At 45.2% G+C, this 19,074-nt stretch overlaps 1 protein-coding gene across 1 annotated transcript; it reads left to right on the plus strand.

Moving 5' to 3' along the window:
- The first annotated feature begins 5,234 nt into the window (after positions 1–5,234).
- On the plus strand, positions 5,235–11,455 carry snai3 (snail family zinc finger 3). Its single transcript, XM_072518018.1, has 3 exons — positions 5,235–5,540; positions 7,506–8,138; positions 9,506–11,455. The coding sequence occupies exons 1-3, from the start codon at positions 5,465–5,467 to the stop codon at positions 9,685–9,687; spliced, it is 891 nt and encodes a 296-aa protein (XP_072374119.1). The 5' UTR covers positions 5,235–5,464; the 3' UTR covers positions 9,688–11,455.
- Positions 11,456–19,074: the final 7,619 nt, after the last annotated feature.

Consider the following 19,074-nt stretch of genomic DNA (forward strand, 5'->3'; position numbering starts at 1 on the left):
ATCAACGACAGCAGGATGGGGCCTTTAAGTGGCCACTAATTGGCAGCGTGGAAGTAAGACCATCTGTGGGCCTTACTGCCACTGACTTCATCAGGGTGGAGTTAGGAAGGTGGCAGCGAACCATCCACCATCGTCCCACCTGCCTAAATGCCTCTACCCACTAAACTCACCTCGGGGGTATTAAATTCCACCCAATATTTCAAATTTATGTTTTAAATAAACCTTCATTCTAAGCTGCTTTTTGTCCTAAGGTGCAGATCTTTGGCAATTTAATCAGACCATAAATAAACTCTAACCATTTTCAATTTGTTTTATTCTGTAACTGGTACCACCTTTAAGAAGCATTCCAAGGAAATCCTTAACTTACAGTTTTATTCTGTGGTAAACAATAAATATCTGCAAAGGTTGTTTGGGGGAGGGGAGTTCACAAGATATCATAGAATCCTTAGAGTGAAGAAGGAGGCCATTCGGCCCATCGAGTCTGCACCGACCCTTCTAATAAGCTACCCATTTACACTCCGCTGTCTATCCCAGCCTATCCCTGTAACCCCATAACCTAATCTGCACATCCCTGGACACCTAAGGGGCAATTTAGCATAGCCAATCCACCTAACCCACACATCTTCAGACTGTGGGAAGAAACCAGAGCACCCAGAGGAAACCCACACAGACAGTGACACAAGGCCGGAATTGAACCCAGGTCCCTGACGCTGTGATGCAGCAATGCTAACTACTGTGCCACCGTACTGCCATATTCATATTCCCCAAGACAAAACTGTTCCTATTTAATATATCATATCAATCCACAAATTATACGATAGTTGCAAGTTCCATCTACAATTCTACAGCATATTGTAAAATATTTCCACATTTATATTTTCCAATTAATTTTAATTAGGCCAATACATCAGGATTTGTCAGATATATTTTTTCCTTTGGCCTGAGACCTTGGGGCTACAATATTGTACAAAGCTCTCTGACAGCATCACATATTAATTGCACAAAGGTTTCTCTGGTCAGCGCAACATTTGATGGCATAGAATAAGGAATATGAAATTTCCCAGATGGCAAGATCATTTGTTTCAATTTTTCTCCAAGGTGATAGAAATACTTAAAATTGATTAACAGTCTTTATTAGTGTCACAAGTAGGCTTATATTAATACTGCAATGAAGTTACTGTGAAAAGCCCCTAGTCGCCACATTTCGGCACCTGTTCGGGTACACTGAGGGAGAATTCAGAATGTCCAATTCACCTAACAAGCACGTCTTTCGGGACTTGTGGAAGGAAACCGGAGCGCCCGGAGGAAACCCACGCAGACACGGGGAGAACGTTCACACTCCACACAGACAGTGACCCAAGCCAGGAATGAAACCCGGGTCCCTGGCGCTGTGAAGCAACAGTGCTAACCACTGTGCTACCGTGCCGCCCATTTAGGTTGTATCTGAAGGCATTTGACTTCAGTGAGGGGCCCGCTTTGGATCTTAAGTAAATGATCCGCCTGGACCTGATATATCTACTCCAGGCCTGAATGTCTGCAGCTCATCAGTGCAGCTTCATATTGGAGAACTGGAACAGAATTCCCTGGAGCTATACATCCCTGTTAGATCCATTCAATTATCCAGTCACTTTCAGAATGTTGGTGCACCTCTGTTATTTAGGCTTTGGAAGATAATTCAAGGCAGTGGTGAATTAAATATTACAGGTTACTCTTTATTCGATTTAATTTGGTTCTATGTAAATTTCCATTATACAAATAAATTCAACATGGGTGATCAATGATTATTGTGCTTTTCTGCCTTTCAAAGCAAATTGCAAAATGGATTATTGTTAATCCTGCGGCATTAGGTGAGTTGGACATTCTGAATTCTCCCTCTGTGTACCCAACCAGGCGCCTGAGTGTGGCGAAGAGGGGATTTTCACAGTAACTTCATTGCAGTGTTAGTACGTTCCACTTCAACACTCCTGGCGCACTCTGGGAGCACCCATGAGGAAATTCGGCATCCACAGCCTGTGATTCTTCCAACAAGAATACTTGCATCAAAGCATGCTGAAGTGGAAAGTTCAGGTGAAGATCTCTCCACAATGTTGCAACTGTAAAACAATCACTATTAATGGGATCACGCGGCACTTTTTCTTTTACCGCGTTTATGTTTGGTTTAATTATTTTCATTTAAAAATGAAGCAAGACACCATCAGACCAAGACGAAAATGAAGATTTGCGGGAATTTTCAAATGTGTTTTCCAGTGGCATTGAAAATATACCTGTCATAATTTACACCAGTATATTATGGTGCAGACACACACACACATACTGATGGTCATGCAGTGGGACCAATCAGCATTGGTTGTGTGGCCGGATGCGGACAAGGTGGCAGCCATCACGGCCATGCAGAAGCCAGCAGATAAGAAGGCCGTCCTCCGATTTTTGGGCATGGTCAACTTCCTGGGGAAGTTCATCCCCAACCTCGCCTCCCATACCACAGCTCTCCGGAACCTGGTCAGGAAGACGACAGACTTCCAATGGCTTCCCGCCCATGAGCGCGAATGGGAGGAGCTTAAGACCAAGCTTACCACTGCCCTGGTATTGGCAATTTTTGATCCCACGAAGGAAACAAAAATTTCAACAGATGCCAGCCAATCCGGCATTGGGGCAGTGCTCCTGCAACACGATGAGGCCTCATCGTGGGCCCACGTTGCATATGCGTCACGTGCCATGACCCCCACGGAACAGCGCTACGCGCAGATCGAAAAGGAGTGCCTGGGCCTGTTGACTGGGATTGACAAATTTCATGATTACATGTATGGCCTCCCCCAATTCACTGTTGAGATCGACCATCACCCGCTGGTCAACATTATACAATAAGACCTGAATGATATGACCCCTCACCTCCAGCGCATTCTGCTTAAATTCCAGCGGTACGATTTCCGGTTCCTATACACCCCGGGCAAGGACCTGATCATAGCTGACGCTCTGTCCAGGGCAGTCAACACCCAGTGTGACCCAGAGGGGTTTGTCTGCCAGGTTGACGCCCATGTGGCCTTCATGGCCTCCAATCTGCCGGCCACGGATGAACGCCTTATCCACATTCGCCGCGAGACTGTGGCTGACCCCCTACTACAGTGTGTCATGCGCCACATGACGGACGGGTGGCTCAAGGGCCAATGCCCGCAATTCTACAATATCAGAGACGATCTGGCAGTAGTCGATGGTGTTCTCCTGAAGCTGGACCGCATCATGATCCCGCACAGCATGCGCCAGCTCATTTTGGAACAGCTACACGAGGGCCATCTTGCCGTGGAGAAGTGCCGACGGAAGGCCCGAGAGGCTGTGTACTGGCCCGGCATCAATGAGGACATCACCAACACAGTGCTCAACTGCCCCACCTCTCAGCGGTTCCAGCTGGCCCAACCACGTGAGACCCTGCAGCCCCATGAGTTGGTCACGTCCTTTGGTCTAAGGTAGGAGTTGACCTGTTTCATGCGCTCGGTAGGAACTATGTTCTGATTGTAGACTATTTTTTGAACTACCCAGAGGTCGTACGCCTGCACGACATCACATCATCGGCGGTCATCCGTGCCTGCAAGGAGACCTTTGCTCGTCACGGCATCCCACTCACTGTGATATCAGACAATAGCCCCTGCTTCGCGAGCCAGGAATGGTCCAACTTTGCCAGCAGGTACAACTTTGTGCATGTGACATCCAGTCCCCTGCACCCCCAATCCAATGGCAAAGCGAAAAAGGGCGTCCACATCATCAAACGGCCCCTCTGCAAGGCTGCCGATGCAGGATCCGACTTCTACCTCGCCTTACTGGCCTATCGTTCGGCCCCACTCTCCACGGGCCTGTCGCCAGCCCAGCTGCTCATGGGTCGCACCCTCAGGACCACAGTGCCATCCATCCACGTCCCAGACCGCGACCACGTTCTGGTCCTTCAGCGGAGGCAACAGTCTCATGCACAACACAAGGCGGCGCATGACGCTCGGGCGACTGATCACCCTGCTCTGGCGCCGGATGACAACGTCCGCATCCATCTTCTGGAGGATGGCTGGTCTGCAACTGCTGTGGTTCTTCGGCAGGTGTCTCCCCGCTCGTTCCTGGTTCGTCTGCCAGATGGTTCCATTCGCGCCGCAATCGGCGTGCCCTTCGTCTCGTTCCACGCTCACTACGTGATCCTCCACCGGTGCCACACCCTCCTGTTGTCCCCAACCTGGACTATGTGGAGATTCCAAATACTCTGCATCCTCCTCACTATGCCGTGGCCCAGACCGTTCCTCAGCCGGTGGCTCCTGACCCATCCTTGAGGCGGTCAACCAGAATTCGTCGCCCACCTCAGAGACTTGACTTATGAGTTTTACAATGTTGGACTCTTTGGTCTGTTCTGTTATCCTGTTTCATCATTCCAGTAGTTTGTATATAATGTTCATTTCGTTGTTGGTGTGACACCCTATTTCTCTGCACCAGGCACCTTCCCGTGTAAATAGATTAGCCTCATATACATAGTCATGTAAATAACACGCACACACATAGTCAGGTACATTCACTACACGATATTTATTGTCACGCAGGCACATGTTCTTTATATAAAAGGGGGGATGTCATAATATACACCAGTATATTATGGTGCAGACACACACACACACGCTGATGGACATGCAGCGGGACCAATCAGCATACACAAAACCGCAGCCAATCACCAGTGAGAGCACACACACTATAAAGACAGGGGGCAGGAGAGTTCCCGCTCATTCTAGTAGCAGCCAGCTCGGAGCACAGAGCTCACAGCCTGCAACACAGACATTCACCATGTGCTGAGTGCATCACCTGGTTAAGACTAGGCAAGGGTCAACAGTTAAAGCTGGTATTGCATTTACCCACAGTTGAAGTGTGTTAATATAGTTAACCTTATAATAAAATAGAGTTGCACCACTTCCAGTGTTGGTGACTTGTTTGTGATCCAAAACACCCAACACATCTGGTGAGAACAATTGACCTGCAAACGTTTCGTTTACAAGAACTTACTCGCAGTTTTAAAGCCACTCTGTGCTGTCCCTTCATTTGCTTTGTAATGTTATTCCTCTGAGTGTGCAATGCCTGGTCTAGAATTCAGGCGACTCAGCCTCCAGTTCTGGGATGCACCTGTTCTGGGAGAATGGACGGAACCAGGCTCCTCCTTTCAAGGCAGCCGCTGTCTTTGATTGGCTCGGACGGAGGTCTACGTTAATGAAGCCTGACCCCCCTCCATCCCCAAATATCCCCTGCACCTGACTCTTAGATATTTTCCACGAGTGCGGGATAGGCTAGGTTTGGATTTCCCATTGCACTTGTTCTTCCGCTCATCATCCCTGTCACTCTTCCTCCTCCTCCCACGCTCTGAAGATCTCAGCTCACGGATTTCACATTTGAAAGGACTGCAGACTGACTGAAGGCTCTCAGTGAGGGGGGAAGAAAATCAGCAGCAGCCATGCCCCGTTCTTTCCTCATAAAGAAGCACTGCAGCACCAAAAAACCCAACTACAGCCAACTGGAAATACAGAATGGTAATAAAGTTTTGAAACTTTTAAGACCGTTGTTTTTAGTTATTCAAATAGACTTAAAAGTTTACTTTTATTTACTTGTAATTTACCTGTAATTCATTTATTGCGGTTACGTGTTTTGTCTCTGCTTTAATTTACTCTGTAAGTACTTCTATTTAAAAAGTAGTAGTGCCTGGTCTGTGTATAAACCGGAACGGTGTGACCATGTGAAAGACAAATTTGTTGCGGCTTCCCCCCCCCCCCCACAGTTAAAACTGAAGGAAGTTTTTTGGGGGGTTGAGAGGAACTGTTCAGCAAACAGAGCTTGCTTGTAAAATAAAGAGAATCCCAGCAGGTGCATAGCGTCACACGAGGGCTCTCATTCTTATTCACATGCTCGCTCCTCCAGCTCAGCACTTGTATTGTCTTAAAATAGGCAACGCGCATGTTTGAGCTGTTCAGAGTGTTTTGGGGACCTCCCCACTTGTTGAGCTGGGGTGAGTTTTTAAAAAAACAAAACCAAACTGCAGTTTCTTCAGAAATCCCCTGTGTAGTTTATTTTTAAATGCTTGTTTCATGCTGGATACCAGACTTCCCCTTTAACTTGTAGGCAAGTACATTGATCAAGTGAATCATTTGCTGTCAAATTCTGCTAAATTCACTACCAGGGAGGCTTTAAAAATATATATACTAAATATTTAGGTAACTTTTAATTGCAGTTAGGGGAGAAATGTGAATAGCATAAAAATAAATTAGTTGTGCGATATACATTATTAATATGGTCACGTATATTATGCAGGAAAGTGACCTGGGCTTGTAATCAACAGATCCGTCCCTTCGCTTAAATGAAATTCGGGATCAGAGCTGCATTTAATGCACTTTTACCAAATTCAAAACTCTTAACTTTTTACTTTTTGAATAAAGTAAATTATTTGCTTCTGTTTTCTCTAATTTTGGTTTTAAAAGGACACATCATTTAAACCTAACATTTAGATTTGTGCTTAAAAGAACAAAATATTTCTTTCAATTTTCAAACGATTTGAGGATAATTGCTATCAATAGACTTTCTATTTGACTATACTCTCTATTCCCCACTCCCAAATTTCTTCCTGCACATTGTGATCATTCTTCTGAGAACCTTTCTACAAAGAGTACACTCCCATTAAGTCTTACATTTTTCCCCCATTTATTGCTGTTTTTTCCTAAGAAAATAAAGACTCCGTTGACAGGTGAATTCGGATTTTACCAGAATAACTCCACCTCTTTGATTTCTAGAATGTAAATCTACGCTGTGTACACTATCCCCTGTTGTCCATTATCAGTTTGTTATGAAGCCTGTGTGGTCACTAACCTTTCTTAATTCAAGAAAGATTCCCTCTTTGAATTTTCTACTGGTGTTGCCCTGTGACTTGTGAATCGCTGTAATCCAAGTTGCAGGTTTAATGGGTGTCAGTTCCTATTAATGACACAACTTCATCCACAAAGTTCTTTTTTATTTCAAAACAAATTCCTTGCATAGCTGTAAAAGCAAGAACAGATCATCTCTAATGTAAGATACTTTATGCTGTGTTTGCATTTAACAATGTGACTTGCTGAATTGTGGCTGAGTGCAATCTGAACTATAAACTGTACAGATATGTAATGCCAGCAAACAAAAAACACTTGTATTAACCTGAATGAGCTAAACCCAGTTTCTATATTATAGAATAGTAAAAATAATAGTAAATTTGATTTGAACACAATTAACCAAGGTTGACTTGTGGGACTGGTAAAGCTACAGATGTGAAGACAATTTTCTAAAAATGTAAACAACTTGTTTGCTTTTATATAGGTGGAATTTGATTATGTGCTAGGAAGGTGGGATATTATCTTTGTTCTTATTGTTAGTAAGTCGTGTAAATGAAACCAGGTAGTATGGATGTGAATCTTCACTAAATCCTATTGGATTAAAAATACCTCACATGATTGAGATTTTTGCTTTCTTTTCAGCAACAGCCATTTCACCCTATTTATATAAGGGTTTGACATTTCCACTGATGCCACAGCCTGAAGTTCTCACTCCGATCATTTGTGACCCGCCAAGACTGTGGGACAGGGCTCCTATCAGTCTCCGAGTGTGTCTGCCCCCTCCTCCGGATGCTGACATTGGAACAGAAACACCATTCAGCAGCCAACCAACCCTGGAGATCAGTGTTAAGGAATGTGCGGCTGTCAAAGGCAGCAGCACCCCACTAAGAGATACAGTGAATGACCTTAACCTGTCCCTTTCCAAAAAAGCCAAAAGAAGAGCAACAAACAATGGCACGTTTAAAGGAGACAGCAATGCAGAGGAAACAATCCTTGAGGTTGAAAGCATTGCTGAAGCAACCCAGGAGAAGTTTGAGTGTTTTCAGTGTCATAAGGCGTACAACACTTTATCTGGGCTCTCTAAACACAGACAACTTCACTGTGAATCACAGACTAGAAAATACTTTAACTGCAAGTATTGTGATAAGGAATACGTGAGCTTGGGTGCATTGAAGATGCACATAAGGACACACACACTGCCCTGTGTCTGCAAAATCTGTGGCAAAGCCTTCTCTAGACCATGGCTTTTACAGGGACACATCAGAACACATACGGGTAAGTACAAATAAAACACTCTGGTTAGGGAAAGGGGACAAATCAGTTTCCCACTGCAGATCACTATTCAGCATCCTCTTACGAGAAGGTTCATATATGTTAATAACCGACACTGGTTGATGATACACTGGGGATATATTGTGCTAATCCGAAAACATTTATATATTTTCCTAATCAGACAAAGTGAAAGTTCTCTCATGACTGTTAATTGCCATCTTTAAACTCTGGGTACAAGAAGAATTTTACATTACTGTGAACAAAGTTCCTCATTTTAGATGTGTTAACAGAAGAGTATTATGCAGAGTGTAGACTTCGCACCTCAAGAGGAAGGTGTTGATCTGTGTTTTTTGCATTTCCTAGTTTAAGGTTAAACAAATGCAGCCTCTGGCTCACACACATGCTTAATGATCTATTCCCTGAGGTAGCACTAGAAACCCCAGAAGTCCTTTTGTTAATATTGCAAAATATTCTAATGATGAAGCAACAGGCAGCGCAATTATGTTTTGTCTTTATCATTTTTTTTTTAAATGTCACCCGTGGATTTTGCTAATATTGTCTATGGGAGATAGGGAGGATCTTTCTTTAATCATGTAGTACTGTTGTGTAGCAAACACATCCAACAGCAGTTCAGATGAAAATTGGTCGTGCTCTGAACTTCACCCAGGTGCCGCTCTAGCCTTCACCCAGATCTCTATTGCTTCCTATATTTAGATATTCCCTGGAAAAGCTCAAACATTCTAATTTGGGGTCTTGTCTGGGAATCTGATGGTCCCTTAAGTAACCGGGGTAAATTATTTTAATTGGTGCACAAAAGTGATATTAAAATAACCAACTACCAGCAGGACAATTCAAATTGTGTGAGATGATATCGTTATTAAAGAACAGCCCCATTCCAATGCCATATACTCATTGAAATAATTCATTTGCACGCAGAAGTTGGCTGAACTCTGAAGGTGGAGGAGTCCATCCAGGCTTGTGATTACTATTACATTACATTATTGTACTAACATGAGTATATGTCACAGGGGAGAGGGTACAAGTGTTTCCCTACTTTAAATTTGAAGTTGGCAGGTATGCAACGGTAGCAATAGAGGAAGGAAATTTGAGAAGACCACACTCCTTTCTGGTGGTTGGTTGTGAACTGGAATTGGCAAAGATCTGGGTGGAAGTTGCTTTTCTTTCATTTCTATTTAGGACATGAGAAAAAAATCAGTATCATTTTGAATATGGATGAAATAGGAAGTTAATTTCTCATTTATCCTGTATGGTCTTATTTAAAAAAATTTTAAAACATGCAACCTGCTTGTTGTGGACGATTGTGGTATCTTCAAAGCTGACGTTGTATTTTGTATTCTTACTCTTCGCAGGGGAGAAACCTTTTGCCTGTCCTCACTGTAGCAGGGCTTTTGCAGATCGCTCAAACCTCCGAGCACACCTGCAGACACACTCCGATGTGAAGCGATACCAATGCAAGAGCTGCTCAAAGACCTTCTCCAGAATGTCCCTTCTTTCCAAACATGAGGAAGCTAGCTGCTGCCCTATGTCTTGACACACATTTTGAAACCTTTGATCAAAAAGAATATCTAATATGTTAGAAGCTGAAGATGTGACCACAATATGGTGGGCTTTTTAGTATTGTAGGAATGAAAATGGGTGGTATCAACTGCTTACTGGCACATCAAGTCTCAAAATATTTTTATGATAATGGAGACTTGCAGTTGGCATCTTGCACTAGTAAAGTTTTACCAATCTGGGCTAACTTTTGAACCAGCTGGAATATAAACTCTGAAATGTCCACAGAAAAGCAATATTAAAATACACGTACAAATTAGGGGGAAACTCGAATGTGATTTCCGCCACTTTCAATAAGGGGTTCTTGTGCTGATTTGCAAAAGTGGGAAGACAGACTTGATCTCTGCCTATACCTGAAATTAAGGAGAGTATGATCATTCAGAACTGAAATGCTACTGATAATGTGTGGCCCAGGTATTACTCTCTCAAACAGGGCTTCCTCTCAACTCTGCCCCCAGAAAAAGCCTCCGACCAGCCAAATTCAGATAGTTGTGCCACTGATTAAGGATTTCTCCATGAAAGATAAACTGGAGCTGTTTACTCAGGGTGAAATTTTGGTGGATACAAGCAGGCAGATTCAATATTTTGTTCATTAGATTTTTTTAAACTTGCATGAAGCAGTTATCAATCTTGCTTTCAATACTTATGCTGATAGTAACTGTTTTTGTCTCTTTTGCACTCAACTGATTGTAACTTAATATACAATGTTCTTGTGTTAGCGTAAACTGTTCATGCCAGCACTCTAATTGAGATTGCGATCTATGGCTTAATTCACCCTTTAATCACTTGATTAAATTTATTTTAAACAATAGCTTCAACACAACCAAGAGAGGGTTCCATTGTCTAGGCACAATGACCACACATCAATATATCTTTCCTGAGAGAGAGAAATTGATTTCTGGTAGTCAGTTTTATATGACTGCATCGCTCCACAAGCTTTGGAGAGAAGTAGCGAAAACTATGATTGGAGTCAATAGACTTGTGATAGGCGTGGGCCACTCTTTGCTCATGAAATGGTAACTGTTGCAGCTTTGCAATCTATTATACTGGAAACCAGATTAGGAACCTGTTTTTTTTCCTATACTACAACAAATCTAAATTAATTCTGCAACCATCACAATTTTGAAGACAACAGAAATGGAATTATTCCACTTTATGGGGAAAAAATTAAGTGTGTTGTGTTTCAAAAGCCACAACAACGGTAAATGTGTTGAGCTTCATTAGTTGGTGTAAAAAACATGCAAACTTTGTACAAAGTAATGTAAATCTATTGTAATTGGTGCTGTGATTTATTTTTCCTGCATACTGTAGCTATCAGATCATTTGAATTTTTATGTTTTCTTGGTTAACCTATAATGTATTTTTAATATATGCTAACAATCTTGAAACATCAGCATAATAGTGAGTTGATAATATACTTGTCTAAACTAGAGGAGTCTTGAATACCTCATTTTCACACAAGCAAAGGGTTTACCAACTGGCTGGCCTTTGTGAACCAGCACAAAATGGGACTGAATTAATAGGCTGCCTCACTGGAATGGTCCAGAAGTGTGAATGCAGCCAGATTCCCTGCATCCTGAGAGTTATTTTTTAACTAGGTCTTGTATGATACAAATGGGGCAGAGTCAGAGGCTGGGATTTTCTCATTCCCTAACCTCAGTGGGATGCCTGCCAAGTTCATAGTCATCGTTCCTCTTTTTCTCCTTCATCCTGGAGTAGCAGCTGGGCATCAGGGAGCTGCTAACCTATGCAGATGAATTCCTACTAAATGTGCGGATTCTGTTGGGTTCAGCACTGGAGAGGCCCTGAAAATCCTTGGCTGCGATCGTAGCAATAATGCTGGAGTCATGTGCTTCTGACCATGTTGGCATAAGTGGGAGCAGTGAGGAGGAATATTACTTCCATGGGCCAGCAGGCCTGTGCCACTGGGAAAGTTCCCCTCCACGTTGGCAGCCAAATGCTGATAATCCAGGCAACTTCCCCTTACCTTGGAGGAATGACCTTGTATCTTTGATTCCCTTCCTCCGCAAAACAATTAAAAGAAGACAGGCCTACTCTTTGGGTTGCAGGCTACTGCCTTGGCTGTGATACTCTCACTCTTAGCTGGAGCCGTTTCTGATGGCTGATGTATCTTCTCTCACTGGCTATACTAGGTTTCAAATTAGGCCAGCTTTCATTAAGCTGAGGGAAGCAGGATTCCCAGCAAAGGGAGTCCCCTAGTTTTGCTCCCTCTGCTGGGTTTGTAAGAGAGGCCAACACAGGGCCAAGGGGGGTCTCTGTAAAGGAAGAGAACTGGCATATCCAGGTCCTGGCTCTTCCTACAGATTACTGCTGGAGTCACAGCAGAAAACCACGGCCTTAGTAATTCAACCCCAAAATGTTAATGGGGGGGAAAAGTATTTTTATACTTTTTTTTTTAAACACACATTTTATTAAGGCATTTATGGTTGTATAACAACAAAAGATACAAATGTAAACATAATTCAGTCCGTAACACCCCCACCCCCAACCAACAACCATACCCCGCCAACATAGCTTTTACACACAATTCCCAAGTCCCTCCATCTCCTCTCGCTAATCCTGCCTAAATTAAACTAAACCCTACGCCTCGCATTCCCTAACCCCTTCATTATTGTATCTGCTAACAATTTAGTTTTCCCCGAAGAAGTCGATAAACAGCTGCCACCTGCTGACGAACCCTAACATTGATCTGCTCAGGGTGATCTTAATTTTCTCAAGCCTGAGAAACCCGGTCATGTCTCTAACCCATATCCCCGATTTTGGGGCTCCGAGTCCCTCCATGCTATAAGATCCGTCTCCAGGCTTCCAAGGAGGCAAAGGCCAAAACGTAAGCCTCTCTCCCCCCCACCCTGGACTCCCGGGTCTTCCGACACTCCAAAGATCACCAACTCTGGACTCGGCGCCACCCTTGTTTTTAGCACCGTGGACATGACATCGGCTAACCCCTGCCAGAATCCCGTAAGCCAGTGTTTTTCAAACTCTCTTTCTGGGGACCCATTTTTACCAACCAGCCAACCTTCAGGTTCCAACCCGTCCGACCTTCACGACCCACGCCGGTCGACCTTCGCGACAGACGCCAGCCGACCTTGGTGGCTCACGCCGTCTGACCTGCGCGACCCACCATTTTCTCTTACCTTGTAATGTTTAGGTGAAATATGGTGAACCTCCCTCCAATTTCTAGAGGATGAAAACATTTTCAGTTTCTACATTTTTTTCCTGTAAAGTTTTATCAAATAAACACACCTCGAACATGTAAAAAAAAAAGGCTGCGTCCGCATAAAAAAATGAGGCCGCCCCGCTGTGTGCATGCGTGTCCGCGATGAGCGGGCACACATGCGCAGTGCGGCCGTATTTTGTTTATATGTTCGTGGCCATTTTGAAAGCTGCCTGCAGTCGGCGTTATTAAAAGCCGGCTGTTGCATGCGGATTTGCGCGATCGGGAGCGCCGCGATGGACGGCTCCGTGACCCTCCCGACATCCGGCCTGCGACCCACCCCGTGTGTCGCGCCCCCGACTTTGACAATGCCTACTCTAAGCTTGACATGCCCAAAACATGTGGACATGATTTGCGGGCCCTCCTGCACACCTCACACACCTTTCCTCTACCCCAAAAAACCTACTCCTTTGGGCCATCGTCATGTATGTCCGATGAACTGTATCAGGCTGAGCCTCGCACACATGATGAGGACGTTTTGACTCTGCTCAGAGCATCCTCTCTCAGACCTGCCTCTAGCTCCTTACCTAGCTCCTCTTCCCACTTGCACTTCACCTCCCCTAACTAGGTTCCCTCCCACCCCATAAACCCTTCATAAATTTCCGAAACCTTCCCCTCCCCCACCCCCGTTCTAGAAACTACCTTGTCCTGTATCCCCTGTGGCGGTAGAAGTGGAAAGGTCAAAACCTGCCTTCGCACAAAGTCCCTTATCTGCAGATAGCAAAACCCATTCCCTCCCGGCAATTCAAACACATTCTCCAAACAAGGAAAGCTTCCATCAATAAACCGGTCTCCCAGCCTCTCAATCCCTGCTCTCGGCCACCTCCGAAACTCCGCATCCAACCTCCCAGGGACAAACCGGTGATTGCCACAAATTGGAGCCCACACCGACGCCCCTTCCACTCCTATATGCTTCCACCATTGTCCCCAAACTCTCAGGGCCACCACCACCAACTGGGCTTTTGGAGTACTGAGCCGATGAGAATGGCAGAGGTGCCTCTACCAGTGCTCCTAAACCTGTGCCCCTACATGATGCCGCCTCCACCCACTCCCATACCGACCCCTCCCCCACTACCCACTTCCTGAGTATGGCTATTTTTGCCACCCAGTAGTAATTCCTACGGTTCAGCAGGGCCAACCACCACCCCCCTCCACCCCCCTGCCCTTGGCTCCGCTCCAACAGCACTTTCCTCACGGGGTTTTACCTGCCCACACAAACGCAGAGATCACCGCATTCACCCACTCAAAAAAGGCCTTTGGTATAAAAATAGGGAGACACTGGAAAACAAACAAAAATTTCAGGAGAGCCGTCGTCTTTACGGTCTGTACCCTCCCCACCAGTGACAACGGGAGCATGTCCACCGAAGTCCTCCTACATTTGCTCAACTAACCGGGCCAGATTTAATTTATGCAACTGCTCCCGTCCCCGTGCCACCTGAATTCCCAAGTATCGAAAACTCACTCCCACCACTTTAAATGGCAACTCCCTCAGTCTCCTCTCCTGCTCCCTCGCCTGGATCACAAAAACCTCGCTCTTACCCATATTCAATTTGTACCCCGAGAACCGGCCAAATTCCCCTAAGATTTGCATAATCTCTCCCATTCCCCCCTAACGGGTCAGAAATATACAGTAGTAGGTAGTCTGTATATAAAGAGACCCTGTGCTCACACACCCCCCCAGCCCCTTTTGACGCTGTCTGTGCCATCGCCAATGGCTCTGATATACCATCAATTCACTGCGAGAACAAGTGAACCTAAGGCTTTATTATCCAGGAACGTGCCTGCCAGTGTCTGCTGTACAAATGAATGCCGCCCACAGGTGGCAGGTCTATATATCGCCCCGGGGGGGCGGAGCCCACCGGGGTTCTTGTACAATACCTGGAAGTAGATCGTATTACCATTTCCTGGCCATAGGTCACAGTACTATACAGACAGCTCATATTCAGGTGAATACATTCACCACAGACTCGATAGCCATTCATTGATGTTCATTGAATATTTCCTTGTAAAATGACTCCTTCCAAAGTGTAGCACCTCACGCTTTTCAGGGTTAAATTCTATCTGCCCATGTAACCATCCCATCTGTATCTCCCTGTAACCCAAGACATTCACCCTCACTTAACCACCCGGCAAATCTTTGTGTCTTCAATGGATGAGCACTGACTTTTGTGAATGAAAAACTCCACAACTCCAAAGCCGTGATGCTAAAAGCATGTATTATACTTATAACCACAAAACTTCATCTGTGAATTGGAATTACAAGACAATTTGGGCTATGAATTTTGTCACTGTATCACTGCTACTGCTTCATGTTGGCCTGTGTTTGGTCAGTGGTCAGGTTGTTCAACACTGACTTTGAAAAAAGCTGCCCACAGAGATCTAATAATCTCAGTGGTCTGTATTTCACCTTCACTGATAATTTCATTCTTGTGGCTGCTCAAGGGGATCACTAATGACATCAAAAAGAGCCAAGTGACGAATCACATTGAAGAATTATCACAGTCAACAAACCAGGAAGTAATGAGCAAGCTTCATTCAGCAGATCTGGCAGCTTCTGCAGAGAGAAATAGACTTAATTTTTTCAGACTAATATGACTCCAGTTGCTGCCAGACCACTTGGGATTTTACAGCATTTTCTGTTTTTAATTCAGATTTCCAGCATCTGAAGTTTTTGCTTTTAACTAAGCAGGGTTCATTTTGCTTTTAACTAAGCAGGGTTCATTTTTTATAGTTTTACATGGTGACATGAACATTGGATTTAGGTAGATGAAAAATATGTATATTTTAGAGATCTGTTCATTTATATTGTAAAATAGAGACATCTGACATTTCACAAGTATAAAATTAACTTTTCAGGGTCAATTATGTTGTTTTGCAGTAATTATGTCTTAGTGCATTAGTCCATTATAAAACCAGTTGTGCCTGATTCAACAAGACAATGATTTCACAGGCATTTACAGGGAGACTAATCCAGCCCAATGAATTACCGCGTACTCTCAATCATCTGTACAGTGATGGAAGGGGTCATCAATAGCATGGGAGAGATTATGCAGATCTTAGGGGAATTTGGCCGGTTCTCGGGGTACAAATTGAATATGGGTAAGAGCGAGGTCATCAATAGCACTATCAAGTGGCACTTACAAATGGTCAGTTTTAGTTCCGCCATGGTCACTCAGCTCCTGACCTCGTTACGCCAGAGGTAACGTCAAGGCAGCATTTGACTGAGTATGGCATCTAGCCCTAGTTAAACTGAGTTAATGGGATCAGGGGAAATCCCCCGTTTAGAAGGAGTGATTGGCTGGTTCGCATCACACCCGGCACAAAGGAAAATGGTTTTGGTGGTTGAAGGTCAATCACCTCAGCTCCAGGACATAACTGCAGGAGTTCCTCAGGGTAGTGTCCTAGGCCAATCATCTTCCGCTGCTTCATCAACGACCTCCCTGCCATCATAAGGTCAGAAGTGGTTACATTCACTGATGACTGCACAATGTTCAACACCATTCACAACTCTTCAGATACTAAAGCAGACCTTGTCCAAATGCAGCAAGACCTGGACAATATCCAGGCTTGGGCTGATAAGTGGGAAATAACATTCATGCCACACAAGTGCCAGATAATGATCATCTCCAACAAGAGAGGATCGAACCATTGCTCCTTGACATTCAATGGCTTTACCATCGCTGAATCCCCTTCCTATGAACATCGTGGGGGTTACCATTGAGGAGAAACTGAACTGGACTGACCGTATAAATCTTTTGGCTACAATTTGTACGAATAAATTTAGATTACCCAATTATATTTTTCAAATTAAGGAGCAAATTCAGCGTGGCCAATCCACCTACCCAGCACATCTTTGGGTTGGTGGGGGTGAGACCTACGCAGATACGGGGAGAACGTGCAAACTCCACATGGACAGTGACCGAGGCTGGGATCGAACCCGGGTCCTCAGTGCATTGAGGCAGTAGTGCCAACCACCGTGCCACCCCATACTTTGGCTACAAGAGCAGATTAAAGGCTCGGAATCCTGCAGCGCGTAACTCACCTCCTGACTCCCCAAAGCCTGTTCATTGTCGACAAGGCACACGTGAGGAATGTGATGGAATAGTATCCCCATGCCTAGAAGAAAACAAAGCTCAAGAAGCTCGACACCATCCACCACTGACAAACAGCGGCAACCGAGTGTACCATCTATAACAGTCATTTTCAAAGTCAGGGTCACGACTCGCGGGTGGGTCTCGGGCGGCTGTCGGAGGGATCGTGGGGCCAGGCGTCGAGGTGTTCCCGATTGCGGGAAGTAGTGCCACACGGCCGCGGCAGGTTTTTAAAAATGCCGGTGCGACTTTTCCTCCTGACATCAGCGCACTGACCCAGGAGCAGAGTTTATTCTTAATACAGAGTTTATTTTTAATTCAATGGCGTCTTCCTGTCTGGAGAGGCGGCAGAGAGCAGGTCACGCACCCCGAACACTGACGTCACGTGATCTGGGCACAAGAGAGATTCCTCCATTTTGTAGCTGCCAGCAGTGCTGGTGTGAACTCCAGGGCCTCTGGTAAACAACCCATGGAGAAGAAGCTGAAAACAGAAACAAAGCAGCATAAAGATGATTTCTTGAGGTATGGGTTTATTAATTGTGCCACTGGAAATCAGGATGCAAAGCCCATGTGTGTTATAGACATAGAATTTATAGTGCAGACGGCGGCCATTTGGCCCATCGAGTCTGCACCAGCCCTTGGAAAGTGTAGCCCACTTAAGCCCACACCTCCGCCTCAGAACCCTAACCCAGCAACCCCAGCCAACCCCTTTGGACACTAAAGGCAATGTACCATGGCCAATCCACCTAACCTGCAGATCTTTGGACTGTGGGAGGAAACCGGAGCACCCGGAGGAAACCCACGCACACACAGGGAGAACGTGCACCTTTACGCAGGTGAATTTGAGGACAAACCTCTTCATTTTTTTCAACGGATGCAGTGAGATCTTAAATCACCAGCTGAAGTCATTATCAGAAATGTAACATTAAATAACAATGATGTGGAGATGCCGGCTTTGGACTGGGGTGAGCGCAGTAAGAAGTCTTACAAACACCAGGTTAAAGTCCAACAGGTTTGTTTCGAATCATTAGCTTTCGGAGCACTGCTCGTTCCTCAGGTGAATTAAATAACAAAGCAAGTGAGATCGTGAGGACCAAGCAGGTCACCTGCCACATTAAAGGTAAGTGAAAATGGTGGGTCACAAAGGTCCGCGAAGGTTGGGCGGTTGGTAAAAATGGGTCCTGGGCAAAAAAGTATGAAAAGCACTGATCTATAAGATGCACTGCAGGACCAAACCTTAAGCAGCACCTTCAAAATCCATGATGACTACCATCTAGGAAGAGAAGGGCAGCAGATACCTGGGAATAGCACCACCTGGAGGCTCCCCTCCAAGTCACACCATTCTTCCTTCCCTGTTGCTGGATCAAAATCCTGGAATTCCCTCCCTAACAGCATTGTGAGTGTAGCTATCCCCAGGGACTGCAGTAGTTCAAGAAGGCAGGTCACCTTCACTTTCTCAAGGGCAACTAGGGATGGGCAATAAATGCTGGCCTAACACAAAAGGTGAAAGTTCATCAAATCACCAACTTTTATTTGTTTTTCATCAGCATGGGCATCAGCTGTGTTGCCTGTGGAGAAAGAGGGAATTACTGACAGCAATCTATGAAATAGGATATTTCAGATGGCGGAGTTTCGCTTCCGGCCACCCGAGGAGTCAGCGGCGAACATATCCCTATCCATACTGGCTGCTCCACAGCCATTTCATGTTCCAATCAGCATTAATCGGCTGGGAGCAGGACCTCTGCCCCTCAGTCAGGAGGACGTCCCGCTTCAGAGAGCTGGAGCACAATCTGATTGGCTGGCAGCTCTCTACTCCCTGCATTGAGCAGGACTGGGACAGTCTCCAGAGCCTAAATCCCTGGAGCCTAGGCACCGGTAGTGTTTTGGGGGGCCTCAGGGCAGGGAGAGGAGGTGAGGCCTGGGGAAAGTGGGCAGAGGAGAGTTGGGGTGAGGTGGTGAGGCCAAAGAGAGATGGAGCACCCACCGGACTCAGATCTTTTGGGGAAGGCACCCGATGTGAAAAGGAGGCCTGAACAGA

This window comes from Scyliorhinus torazame, chromosome 10, assembly GCF_047496885.1.
Source record: "Scyliorhinus torazame isolate Kashiwa2021f chromosome 10, sScyTor2.1, whole genome shotgun sequence".
Taxonomy (NCBI): Eukaryota; Metazoa; Chordata; class Chondrichthyes; order Carcharhiniformes; family Scyliorhinidae; genus Scyliorhinus; species Scyliorhinus torazame.